Genomic DNA, 10,986 nt, shown 5'->3' on the forward strand with positions numbered 1-10,986 from the left:
AGCGTGACAGGGTTAGCTTATGAATAGACATTTGCCCGTGGCCAAATAAGACAACTTCTGGCGAAGGCCAGTTGTATTCTACTGCTCCATTTGTTGATTGATTCGTTTGTGCTGTCCGCCATGTTCTGTTGAAGCCACTCATGTGGAAGCGTGTCGTGGACAGGGCCCTAATCCCGAACGGTCCGGTACTCTTCACCCGAAACTTGAATAGCACAGGTTTAAACAAGAGCAAGCACAGTACCTAGCACGGACACAAGCAATATTTTTCCCACCCGCGCGAGAGCACAACAAAAGCGCGGCCAACTCATCAGAGTGTGACTATTTCTTGGCACAACAATGGCGCGCCTCTTACCCGAGGTTATTACAGTACATCTATGCGCTGGTGCACGAACCCGTTTTCGCGTTGTGCCTCGCCGATTTCTCGTCGCAGATACATTTGAACACGTACTCTACGCGTCCGCATCCACACGGGCCCACACATGCTTAGGTGTAGCGGCAAGAGGGAGCGCTACACGTCACCGGGTGCTCGACCGGACTCTGTTGGAGTTCATGTTCTGCATCGGCTTATTGCCCGGAAAGACATAGGGCTTCAAAAAAGTGTCTTTCCATCCGAAAGAACAGAACAAGTTGGCTCGCTGCTAACTGGAGTTTGGCGCCCTGCCGGAACACCACGACGCAAGCTCTTGTAGCTCTCCAGTTGAGAGCTCTCCTTCCCACGAACTACCGCTCGAACTTGCATCTAAGGCATGGACTGTACACGTATGGAGACGGAGAGCACACTCTCCGACACTCTCCCCAGACCCGTTTTGTGTGTCGACCGCGGCTAACATCTTCCGTAAAGCCCGGAAGCGGGACTCGAGTTTGGTATGAAACATAACCGATTATGACTCCGTCGGAATCTTGATAGCAGCGCCCCCGACCACTTCGCATGTGAACAATACTCGCATAAGAAGACCCGTCGGACGGACCCCCAGTGTCACACAAAGGTAAGAACTCCTGAGACAGCTGTCCGGCGCCTAGGGGACCCGAGAAGCATACCCCGACACGGCCGCAGAAAAAGGCTTTTTCTTTTTCAGAACGTCTCCAACAGCCTCTTCTCGATTCCCTGCAGACCAAATTCATGAGTCTGAAGACGGCGAAAAGAAAAAAACGGAAGACGTCGTGCCCGTCAGTCAAGCGAATCCCCTTCAAAGACTAACCACGAAACGGAGTGAAAACACACACGCACGTTTCCCTGGCTTTGTCACCTCTGCAAGGCTACTGGAGTGCTGACCACCTCTGTGCGAGTGGTAGCGTAAGTTCCCCACGATGAAGGAAGTTCAAAAGTCACACTCTACTAGACGTCAACAGCTTTTTTACAGGGGTTACCATTTCTCCCGCCGCTTACTTCTTTTGTCTCTTGCTTGATCAGATGACCGAACATAACACCAACGAGCTCTGCATAGGGCCCTATCTCGAAGAGAAAGCAAGGGTCACTTCTTGACTAATGACCACTCGAGTAGGAATGAAGGCGCAACAAATCATCTTCTACCACTTGTCTGCACGTAGTCGAAACAGCGGTGGAGCCAAGTGTCTGTTTCAATGAAGTGACTTCCCAGTACAGCTACCCCGCCTAGTACACCCTTACCGCAATCTCCAAAGCTTCGCGTTCCTGGGTCAGCTGCTTCTTATGATCCGGTCCCCCCATCCCGGGCATGGCCATCATGGGAGGCATAGCTGAACGCCGGAGCCGCGCACGAAACAAACGTAGAAGTAGGGTTCGACGGCTTCACAGACAGACACTCAGGTAAGGTTCAGCTGTTCATCTTTTTTAACCAATCCAAAATGCCCAACTTCGACACCAGAAAGGAGTCGTCAACTGAGAGCAACAGTGACTAACCGACAACAAATAGTCCACAGAGCGCTGTAGTACAGGGTGTGCACGAGAAGACGAGAACGATGACCCACAGCTTCTTCCGCTGAACGCTTAGTATGTCAGGGCCAGTCAGGCAACGCATGCGTTCATGTCCACGACTGCATCTGCATGACAGGCGGCCCACACTCTGGCCTGTTGAGTTACGCAGTGGCGCTTGGCCAGTCTGCAGAACCGCGGTCGTTTCTCTGTTCAGGCCATCCATCCTGCGACTGCAATGTCAGACCCACGCCGCACCTGCGTCCATCATCATGAGGGCCCGAACCCCCGACTGCTCTTCCCGGCCGCTTCGTCCCTCTGCAAGCGGCTGAAGCTGCTGCTGTTCGGTAGATGACCACAGCGCGGAGCAAAGGAAAATGAGACCCGAGCTGCTCAGCATGATCAAGAAATACCTGCACAAGAAGACATTCGTCCAACGGTATGGGTGCTGAGTTGCCCTGCATCGCTGACGAAGATTCGACTGACATCTCCACGCAGCGGCCATCATATGGCTTCTTAACGGATAGACAGAATCAGAGAAGATTCGACTGGCAGTGCAGCTGCCATATCGAGAGCGTTAAGATCGCCTCCACGCAGTGTCCATCATATGGCTTCTTAACGGATAGATAGTTTCAAATCCTACTCGTCACCCAGGACAAAACCACGCCCGCCACACCGGAGTTCTCTGAAGACAACCGACCCAGCTAATACTGACTGACGGCGTGCTCACTCAACTCCGTGACAACGAGAAAAGAGATGGCTAGTCTACCGCTCTACAAATCCCGCCACTTGCTGGAGCGAGCACCCATATCTTCTCTAATGGAAAATGGATGGATGTATCGACACGCGCGTATGAAACGTATACACGCACGCAGATGAGAGGCAACTCTAGAGAGATCTCTGATCTGAGGCGAAACAACTGAAGCAAGGGGGACAAGAAAAAAAGGATGCCACCGCAAATTCATCCCCGGGCATCCACGAGCGATACGTCAGGTATCCTCCGCTCTTTTAACACCGAAATGAAGCAGAAAGCAGGACAAGCCTGAAGAGGAGCTACAGAACCAGACGAATACTAAAGTAACGATACGCGAACACTGTGACACTCGAAAAGGTACTGTCGCCACTGCGGCATAGGCAAGCCCCTGACTGGCCTCGGCTCCAAAGAAGATCAGCGGGAATTTACCAAGGTACAGCGACAGCCCCGAGACGAAGGAAGAAACACCGAGAGGCTGATTAATCATCCCGACACCACCATATGGAGCGGTCTTCACTACAAGAAAAAATTGGCGAGGAAGGTAACAACGCCAAGAAGAACATGAATGATCGCGCCGGCTCCAGAAGTGCATCAAGTACGCGGATACATCCGCATGTGGAGCTGCAGAAGGAGAGGTATACAAGTGCTACACGTGTGAGAATACCGGAGATATGGTAACTGAGAAGATGCAATTTCAGATCACACCCGCAAGTCGCACGAGCATGCCCTGTGTGACGCTGCCTGAAATACAGCAGCATAGCCACATGCGTGGCACCTGAGCTCACCAAGAAAGAGACGAAACGTAAGTCACGTCCAGAGAAGGCAAATCAATGCCGCGTTGCAGCATTGACTTGAAACGATACGTTAAAGGGAAAGGCATCTTTGCTGGATCACATCCAAACACGGAGTCATCATGAGAAACTGCTGGGAGAAGAAACTGAAACGACCGATCAGAGACATGCGAACTCTACTGAAAAGGAGACCCAAGAGAGAAGGCAGAACATCATCTTTGCTGCTACGCAACGAACCCACGATTCATCAGTTTTCCCAACAAGGACTGGTTCATCTTATACAAGCAGGAGAAGAATGGGAATTGATATATGAGAAACGGCGATGAGCATGACGCAGAAGAAGGCGACGTCCCTGAAACTGATGGAGTACCCAACTGACCAATTCACCCCCCACCTTCTCACTTCCACTGTCGGGGATACGATCCTTCCGCTAAAACTCAAAACCCGAATACAGTATTATACTGACGTGACCTGTGTTCACGCACCCACTCACTGGCCCGTCAAAACGCGTCTGTGCGCGACAGTGACTGACGATTCCCTCGTAAAAAGAGGAACGCACTGCGCTAGATGTTAAGCTAGGTACGGCCCCAATAGACCTCACACGACTTAACCACCGATGCTGAATTCAGCAGCGGGCCTTCTGCTATCCTTCCAACTGCCAGCTTGGCACGTCTGCTCCGTTTAAGGTCTAAATAAGAAAATAAAGCGACCCTTTGTTCGGAACAAGCGTTACACACACCATTTAACCCGCAGCGACACTGCCGCGGCACCGCCTTGCCAGAGAGTGGCGGCTCTGCATGTGCAAAGCAGTAACTCTGTACACCGGATACACACGGATATCAGTATGGCACGAGAAGAGGACTTTCATCAGAGTGACGCGCACTCCGGTATCTTGCATTGCTTACCAACCAAGAAATCAGAGAACAGGTAGTTGATGAAATACGCCATACCGCCTTGCAAAATGATGAAGGACATCTGGCTTTTCAACATTCCCATAGTCTGCGTTGGGTCTGCCACATATAAGACACGAGGGCCACATACCGATGAGTTCACCCTTGGCTGGCAGCAGTACTCACCGCTCCCGTCCCCTGGTGGAGAGAAGTGCATATAGTTGGCATGCAGAGCGAGACAAGTGGAGGTGGAGAGAACTGGTCTGGAAATATATCACTACAGAGGGAGACGAGAGAAGTGAGACCACGGAAACCGCCTCACTTCGAACGTGTAGAGACGGACGTGCATGGCACTACGAGTTGTCACCCACAAAACGAGAATCCCAGCTTACTGCGTGCGTTTTGTGTTAGAATGAGAGCATGTCCGTTCAAAGGGCTCTACAACTCTCTGTAGAGTTCGTGTCTGGGCTGCGGGTCACCCACTTCTTCTATACTCGTCTGCAACAACAGATGCCTAAGTAGAGTAACCAGGGTGATTTCCACACAGGCACGGTATCGTACACGGGGGTACTGTGCAAAGCTTTGGAGAGGTCCCCACTCGGTCCTCCCCACACCGATTCAGTTTAACAAAATCCAGGCAATATCCACAGTCCACCGCAGTCTGAGCGACAAGACCAACCCCGTCTGCGACATACAAGAGGTCTAATCGGGGATGCTACCGATGGCTACTGCTGACCGTGAAAAGAAACAAGAGCAGGACGGGGTACCTTGTTTAGCGAAAGACTCGAGTGTCTTCATGGGATTGTTCTGCGCTCCCAATTCGCGAATAAGGGTGGATAAAAGGCCTCGCTCTCGGTCTGTATAGTAGGAGACCCGGCCAGAAAACGCAGCGGAAGAAAGTATACGCCCGTTTGCACCCCTGAGGACTCCCGAGCGCTGCAGCAAAGAACTGGAAAGCAGGTAGTCCAGCAGAGAAAAAAAAGATGCCGATGTATTGCAGACAGCAGTGATGCTTGAACAGATCCCGGCCATCCATTACCTACATCTTAAACCTTTAGTGGCGGCACTAGTACAGTCTTCCAGCACCGGGGTACGACGTACATCGGTTGACTGCTATGACGCTGCAACAGTGCTTCGTCTTCACATCCTCGAACTATGGAAGCACAGCTGTAGACTTTCGTTCCTCTTTCGAAGACAATTACCCTTTCCGGCGGACGTATCGCCACAGCACATACACGTCGGAAACGCCCGCCGTACGAAACCATATCTACACGGAGGCATCATCACTGCTCGTCGATAAGCTGGATGCAGATTGCATTCGTGTGCAGGCGCCCCGTCCCACGATTGCATGCATTCTGTCCACGCACTTTATCTGAACTCGTTGGAGATCTGGAGACCGAGGCGTACGGACTGCCGCCGCCAAGTTTTGCCTTAACACCGAGACAAGGGTCACGGCGAGGAAGATGGGAAAAAGGACGTACACCGCTATGCGGTCGTCAAGCATTACCACATCCATTCTGCTGTCCCTACCACGTCCGCGGACTGAGTACCCGTTTGCTTGGTCTAAGCCACTTTTTCGAACAGAGGAACAAAGCAAGAAAGACCAGACAATAAAGCAACGTGTTTGAATCCAGGCGCCCCTGATACGCCCTTGAGATCCCTCATTTGCGACTGCGCCGGCAGCCTCGCCTTACGCAACTCCTCAAACACCCCACGATTTCAGAGCCGAACTCCCCTTTGGAGCTTCCCTGCAGAATATCGACGGCTGCTTAGAAACGGGAAGTCGAAACGGAGAGCAGCACTGCCTCCGCGGCACCCACTTCTCCGGGGCCCTGCTTCCAATAAGCCCTCCCAACCATGAAGCGGCAGCTGGGCGGCCTATTTCTGTATCACCAAAGTGCACGGGAGCAAGAAACACCGCAAGCGACGCAGGTGTGCGGAGTCTGCCAGATAGATGACGGAGGAGGAAAGCTTGAAATCTTGTCTGTAAACAGCGTCTTGACAGGAGTTCGACTTCGAGCGAACAACAGGCTTGTAGAGGGACAACTACAATAAAGTTCCACTCCGAGCCGTAAAGCACACGGTCTCCAGGACTCGCAGAAAACAACGCAAAGGCATTCGGACGGACAGACACGAAGGGGGAGTCAGCGCCATATTCTCGCTAGTACAGCGGTGTTTTCGTCTCTGCTTGCATGCGCGCCCATGGTGGGTCGGAACTACCTGGACACTTTGGTCACCTGTTTGGCGCGCAGGTCGTACGGGCTGTCTGGAGAAGCGGAGCACGTTACTCGTACTCACATGAAGACCACTCTCCGTAGCCGATGCTTCGCTCTGCAGCGCTGTGCGCTGTGTGGGCGTGGTAAGTTGGTTTGGCACGCCGGAGGGACTACGGCCGCTGCTATGTAGACGGAGAGACAGTTACAAGTACTAGCCGTAGTCGTTTCCACTGAGTAAAAGGATCTTCAGCACCACTCAACGTTACACACCAATCTGCGGAGCAGCTGCTGCGCCATGCATCCGAGCTGAGTGCAATTCACATGTAATACGTCATCGTTCTCGTGAACTGGATGAAGGAGCTATCACGCACGCTCCGCGGAACTACTCTTGACTTCTGGAGTTTTCTGTCCGGGTTGTCACGATAGGGTGTCGGGCTAGACACGGCGCGCCTCTTGATGCCTCAAATGTGCCTCAGTGAGATTGTTTCCTGTACACTGGCCCGAAAGGCTGACATGCTGAACCGCACGCAATTTAGGGACGAGGACTATTCGACTAAACGCATGTTCATCGGGTTCTCTAGTCAACCGCTGGCACGCACGGGAGTAACTTGGATTTGTATGTGGTTTGCACGGAATGCTGTGCAGCTCAGGAGTTGTCCGGATCCTGGTACCGTAAATCGGGAGGCGTCTTTGGCTCTGGTGCCAAGCAGTGAGCATTTCTAGATTTCAGCGCTATAGCGGGAAAAGGCAGTGCTGCGCAGACTTGGAGTGGGCATTCGTTTTTGCGGCACTGTGGCTTCGCATGAGTTCCATGTTCTCTCGGCTTCAAAGGAGGAACGGCATTGACCGCACATCGTGGGGGGCGTCGATTAGCCGCAGAGACGCAGCAAGAGGATCCCTGACCAGCACGGACACGAAGTGCGCATGTGGGGAAAGGAGGGCTAGACGACGTTCAGTCGAAAGAGACCCCAAGCCGACCTCGAATGCCTTGAACAACTACATGTTTTGCTTTAAAGACGGCAGCCACTTGAGTGAGCACCAGAGTTACGAATGCCGCATCTAGCAAAGTCGTTGTCTCTAAGAATGGGGCCCAGGAAGATTTTCCCGCTAGTCGGAGAACGCAGGTTCATCCTGTAGCGTGCTACCAGCTCTGATGGATGACCCACCCGTGCAGCGGTAAACAGGTAAACAGGCTAATCGACACGCGTTATTTACGGAGCTAGAGCGGACGGCAGCTCAAAGGGCAGAAGTCACGGGTTGGCCGTACAGCTAACAATAGCACGGGACAGAAGACTACCAATAAGGTGAAAGTCACGTCCTCTTCAAGCAGTGCTTGGGATCCCCGACAGAAGTAAGACGTGACTGCAGCAAAGCCTCACGCAGCAGACCAACCGTGGCAGCGATTTGGATGAGCGCTCACGCACTCCGGACATGCTCCCATGGCTTGCTATAGTACTCTCCAGCGTCCCAGACAGGTGCAGAAGCTTCGAGTACGAGAGCAACCAACCAGCGTGGTCAGCTAAGAATGCTATTAGATTTCAGAAAGAAAAGCCGGTTGCGCGGAAGTTGTTAAAGGTCTGCCGAATCGCGTAGACAGGAAGCCGAACAACGTAACTCTCGCCAGTAGCGGGCGCATTTAACTGGCCTCGGACAGCAGCACCCAATCAGGTATAATTGCGCAGGCCCACCCCAAGAAGAAAGCAACCTGCCAAACATCAGAAAGAGAGACCTGCGAGTAGGGCACAGCAGGCCGAAACACAGAATGGGGAAACGACCAAATATCACGAGCTCACTCGCACGCGGGAGCACTGTTACCGGCTTGATTCTACAGGGGACTGCCTCTGGCTGGACCTGGCGCTTCTTCCACGCTCCGCTCTAAGCACATCGCTTACCCCCTTACGGCTGGTAGCTTACTGTCCCTTTCGTTGAGTATGCTCTTGTAAGTGGCACAGACCGCGTGAAGGTTGTTGGGACCCCCGAGTCACTCTGTAAACACAAAAAGAAAGGCGCTCTGTCTTTTCCGGCTCCCCTTTGCTTGACAACTCTACTGGAGACAGCTAGCGGGTAACACCGTATGGCGGACCGGCCCTCACGATTCGTCCCTTGATAATCCCTGGCCGGGTTCTTCGGACTTGGAGCCTCCTGTTGCGCCGCCCCCGCGAAAGCGCTTTCTCAGAGACGTCGGTATGTTACAGAGACAAAGTGTAAGCATGGTTTGCTTGTAGGGGCAAGGCAGCAAACTAGTGGTGAGTCGTTGAGCGACCGTGAGGACAGCCGTCATGATTCTAAAGTGGCCGGATCACTGCCCGGCCCTCTCTCCAGGGGATGAGTGTCTTCTGGGCAAAACTCGAAAAGAGCTTAGTTTCGCTGGTTTTCGTTATGCCTTCTCCGCGGGCCATTTCCTTCCTGGCACTGAGAGAAGGGGGAAGGCCTGAGGCTCGAAGTGCCTACATACTGTCAAATGATGGAAGTCAGCAGCAGCTCACATGACCTCACACATCGCCTACTCTGCACATCGTCTCTTACAGAAGCGATAAAGGCTTAGGCACTTTGCAGGCACGAGTAGTGGTCTCTGTATTCTCCGCGTGACTGCAAATCTGAGAATTTTGTTTGAGAAGATTGCATTTGCTAGATTGGGAGAAGAGACCAATGTCCTCTGTCCACCTCGTGCCACAACACCTTCAGAACCGCACGGACAACTTTATAGGGAGTAACAGTTCTCTTCCCATCCTCTGGTTTACAATGTCCGGTGCGAACCAATCATTTGTTCGGAAAGGTTACTTTTGTTAGGCTAAGGATCCAGGAGCCAGGGTGCCAGAGACAAGTCGGAAGAAGGAGTCAGACCCGTAGAGGGGGCAGGCGACCGTCGCCCCAAGCGTTCCTCGAGGAAAGACGACACCAGAACCCAGTGGAGGGGTCAGTCTGACAGACCTGTTTCATTCAAGGTTTGTCACGACAGCACTGGCAGTTGCTACCGGATTGCGAAATAGCTGGCTGAAAACAACCAACAAAGAAGCGCCAACATAAGCTAGCATCAGGCATCGGACACCGTGCGGAAATAACCGAAGAGACGAAAGTCAAACTTTCGAGTATCCAACTACACCATGAGGGGCGCTGTTGCCGTACGGTGAAAATTCTAAAGGACACGCTAACGGGCACGTGTAAGGACCAGTTCTTCGTTGAGCGTCTGTTCCTCGGCATAAGCAAGTTCAAAAAAAAAAATCCACAGGTCTACCTGGGGGCGGGTAGCGCCGTCTTGACGAATTAGGTAAAACATCGCTTGCCAAAGTTCGCGCGGCTGGAACCCAAAGTCAAAGGACTACTGCCTGTGTAGGCTTTTGTTGCAACGTCTCCCCAACTCTGCGGGCAGATTCGACGGTTGTCCGACGATTGCCCGTCGCTGTCCATAGCCTGTTCCTTGCGGGTCGGCAACACCTCCTCCCGTAGGGTCGGCAGCTAGGCGGACAACGGGGGTGTTCTGCCATATATCACCAGCATGCTGCTCCTTGCCTGCAACAAACACGGTCACACCCCTGCTCCGCAGGAACGAGAAAGAAAAAGACGCTTTCACTTCCAGTTCTTCGCGGTTTCTTGATTCTTACCGCTCGAAACAATCTCCTTTTCACTCGGTGCACAGCATCTCTGAGTTTTGTGCCGGCTTCTCGTGTTAGGCATACACTTCGCAAGGCCGGGCCGGTGTTCGCAGCTCCGATTGGAAACGGCGAGTCAGCGACAAGCTATCGATGACCGTCCAGCCACTGCGCGGCATCCCGGTATCGCTTGAAACACGGCAAGTACACGACACGACTCCAGGCATCCAGTCAGCCTCACTTCTTAGCTCCGTATCCCAGCAGAGCTTTTTGTTTTTTCGGCGATTGTGGTTGAAAAAAGGTGGTTGAGCCCTTTCTGCTTTGTTCCGCTTCCTGCGGGTTAGGAACTTGTTGTGGACTACCGTTGCTCCTGGTGAACCGTGTGAGCGAGCCGCCCAGCTGTGAAGTGCGCCGCCACTTGTGGTGTTGTTCACCGTTCCCATCGCCAAAACCCACTGCAGAGCTCTGAAGTGCGGGACTGTACTGACATTCTTGCATTTCTCTCGCCATGGCAGGGCCTTTGACGCTTCAACAGCAAGTTGCCGCCATGCCACTCGCGGCCGGCACTCGCTCGACGAGCGGCGCTGTGTCCGGGAGCGACAGTGTCGGTTGGAGTCGTGGGAGCAGCGAGGCCAACTCTGAAATCTTTGTGTTTCCCGGCCGTATGGCACAGGTAATCGGTTGCCGTGTGGTCGAAGACCCTTCGCAGAAGGCCTGCACGTCTTCATCGAAGGCGGCCAAGCGCCCTTCGGCTCCTCGTCCGCAACCGCGTCCGATGCACCCTCGGGCGAAAAACGCCGCAATCGCCTCTCACGCGGCTGCAGTCGCAGCATCCAAGGCGTCCACGTTTGCTT

General features: G+C 53.2%; 2 protein-coding genes across 2 annotated transcripts in view; one reads left to right on the top strand and one right to left on the bottom strand.

The window, feature by feature from the left end:
* Positions 1-268: 268 nt before the first annotated feature.
* CSUI_000896 (uncharacterized protein) lies at positions 269-6,478 on the bottom strand. The gene is made up of 7 exons (XM_068061103.1): positions 5,694-6,478; positions 5,094-5,275; positions 4,342-4,446; positions 3,431-3,530; positions 2,150-2,304; positions 1,628-1,716; positions 269-1,126 (listed from the first exon to the last, which is right to left on the bottom strand). Exons 1-7 carry the CDS (start codon positions 5,840-5,842, stop codon positions 1,073-1,075), a joined length of 834 nt encoding a protein of 277 aa, XP_067926919.1. The 5' UTR covers positions 5,843-6,478; the 3' UTR covers positions 269-1,072.
* Positions 6,479-10,641: 4,163 nt separating this feature from the next.
* Positions 10,642-10,986, top strand: part of CSUI_000897 (uncharacterized protein) — a 5,717-nt gene continuing 5,372 nt past the window's right edge. The window contains exon 1 of the mRNA XM_068061104.1: positions 10,642-10,986. This exon is cut by the window's right edge and continues 677 nt beyond it. The gene's annotated coding sequence lies outside the window, so the exon portion shown is untranslated.

This window comes from Cystoisospora suis (genome assembly GCF_002600585.1).
Source record: "Cystoisospora suis strain Wien I chromosome Unknown contig_356, whole genome shotgun sequence".
Classification (NCBI taxonomy): domain Eukaryota; phylum Apicomplexa; class Conoidasida; order Eucoccidiorida; family Sarcocystidae; genus Cystoisospora; species Cystoisospora suis.

What these genes read in the sequence shown, in the direction of transcription:
- CSUI_000896 (XM_068061103.1), bottom strand. Translation starts at nt 5,842, where the DNA reads ATGGATGTGGTAATGCTTGACGACCGCATAGCGGTGTACGTCCTTTTT. An exon ending in CTCCAACGAGTTCAGATAAA is followed by an intron (nt 5,276 to 5,693) that starts GTGCGTGGACAG and finishes CCTGCTTTCCAG; the next exon opens with TTCTTTGCTGCAGCGCTCGG. An exon ending in CCTCATGATGATGGACGCAG is followed by an intron (nt 1,717 to 2,149) that starts GTGCGGCGTGGG and finishes TCCGGCGTTCAG; the next exon opens with CTATGCCTCCCATGATGGCC.